This window comes from Ammodytes marinus, assembly GCF_949987685.1.
Source record: "Ammodytes marinus genome assembly, chromosome: 11".
Classification (NCBI taxonomy): domain Eukaryota; kingdom Metazoa; phylum Chordata; class Actinopteri; order Uranoscopiformes; family Ammodytidae; genus Ammodytes; species Ammodytes marinus.
This window is the reverse complement of record NC_137215.1, coordinates 1,702,383-1,703,928: the sequence shown is the minus strand read 5'-3', so window position 1 is coordinate 1,703,928 and position 1,546 is coordinate 1,702,383. Positions and strand designations below refer to the sequence as shown.

The window sequence follows — 1,546 nt, the reverse complement described above, 5'->3', positions numbered from 1 at the left end:
ATGATAGCTACGGTGGGCCCCCTTTGTTTACATACCAGTTTACAGAGCCTAGGCTGTGTATACACATCAGATTATTTTTCAGCACACACACAGTACAGACAGGTAGCGGATCATGAGGAGATATTCACTGATTTTTGAAAATAAGTGATTTTGACAACAAGCGTTCTCCAGAATCACTGACTGCACCTTTATTTTCTAACATCTCATAGGTGAATATAACATTTTTAATTAGTGTGTATTTGTAGCATCTTTCATATGATCTGTATGGCAGTATTTTCTGCAACTTCTTAAACATCAAATTCAAGGATCTGTCTGTCTGTGTCTGTCTGTCTGTCTGTCTGTCTGTCTGTCTGTCTGTCTGTCTGATTTTCCAGGAATAATTCCCTTAAAAATGTAACATGGCGTCGTTTATATTACAGAGATCCAGGAGAACACTTGATCTAAAAATCTAAACCCAGTGTTAATACACAGCCTAGGCTCTGCAACATACCTGTTTACAGAGCCTAGGCTGTGTATTAACACTGTTTTTTTTCAGCGCACACACAGTTCATACAGGTAGTGGATTGCGAGGAGATATTCACTGATTTAAAAAAAAAATTCAAGTGATTTTGACAACAAGCGTTTTTTCCAGAATCACTGACTCCACCTTTAAGACATGTATCAAAGTTGATTATTGTTACAATTGATTTTAAATGTATTTGTAATGAGACACTAGCAGCTTTATTGAAGCTAAAAGACAGATATCTTTATAAATCCACGTGTGCTGTAATGTTGCCCTTCCTCCACACGGGGGCGCTGTGGTCTAAGCGTCTATCTACTGACAGTGCTTTTGGTAGTTCAGTTTCTCTCCGATTCTGGTTCCTCCCAGCCGCTTGGTGAAGGCTTCGTCCATCTCTCTGCTTTGCTCTGGAGTGAAGTGATTCTTCCAGTCTCCAACCTCGCCTGAGAGGGGACAGAAATATGAAGCATTTTAGACTCTGCCCCTCTGATTTTAACTTAAAAGGTGCTACGAGGAACTTTTAGATATTTCTGAAACAGTCTAATTTTCTCTCTGATGATCATAAATTACATGTAACAGCAAACGAGACCATCAGTGTAAAAGAATGCTACAACATCTAGATATAAAAAGAGAAGTACATTTACAGATTATTAGTTAGATTTAACCAAATTTGCATATTTATTCAAATATTTCTGTTAAAAAATGTGTGTAATAAAACATAAGTAATCTATTTCAAGTCACCCTTTCTCTGTGTGTGTCTGTGTGTGTCTGTCTGTCTGTCTGTCTGTCTGTCTGTCTGTGTGTCTGTCTGTCTGTCTGTCTGTCTGTCTGTCTCACCCTTCCTGAAGATCACATTGCCCATGCCTCCATGTCTGTCTGTCTGTCTGTCTGTCTGTCTGTCTGTCTCACCCTTCCTGAAGATCACATTGCCCATGCCTCCGTGGCTGTCTGTCTGTCTGTCTGTCCGTCCGTCCGTCCGTCTGTCTGTCCGTCTGTCTGTCCGTCCGTCTGTCTGTCTGTCTCACCCTTCCTGAAGATCACATTGCC

General features: G+C 40.6%; 1 protein-coding gene across 1 annotated transcript in view; it reads right to left on the bottom strand.

Moving 5' to 3' along the window:
• Positions 1–814: 814 nt before the first annotated feature.
• sult6b1 (sulfotransferase family, cytosolic, 6b, member 1) overlaps positions 815–1,546 on the bottom strand; it is a gene marked incomplete at its 3' end in the record, with an annotated part of 18,146 nt that continues 17,414 nt past the window's right edge. Inside the window, exon 7 of the mRNA XM_080036452.1 lies at positions 815–942. Within this exon, the coding sequence (XP_079892578.1) occupies positions 815–942 (128 nt within the window). The remainder of the gene's footprint in view (positions 943–1,546) is intronic.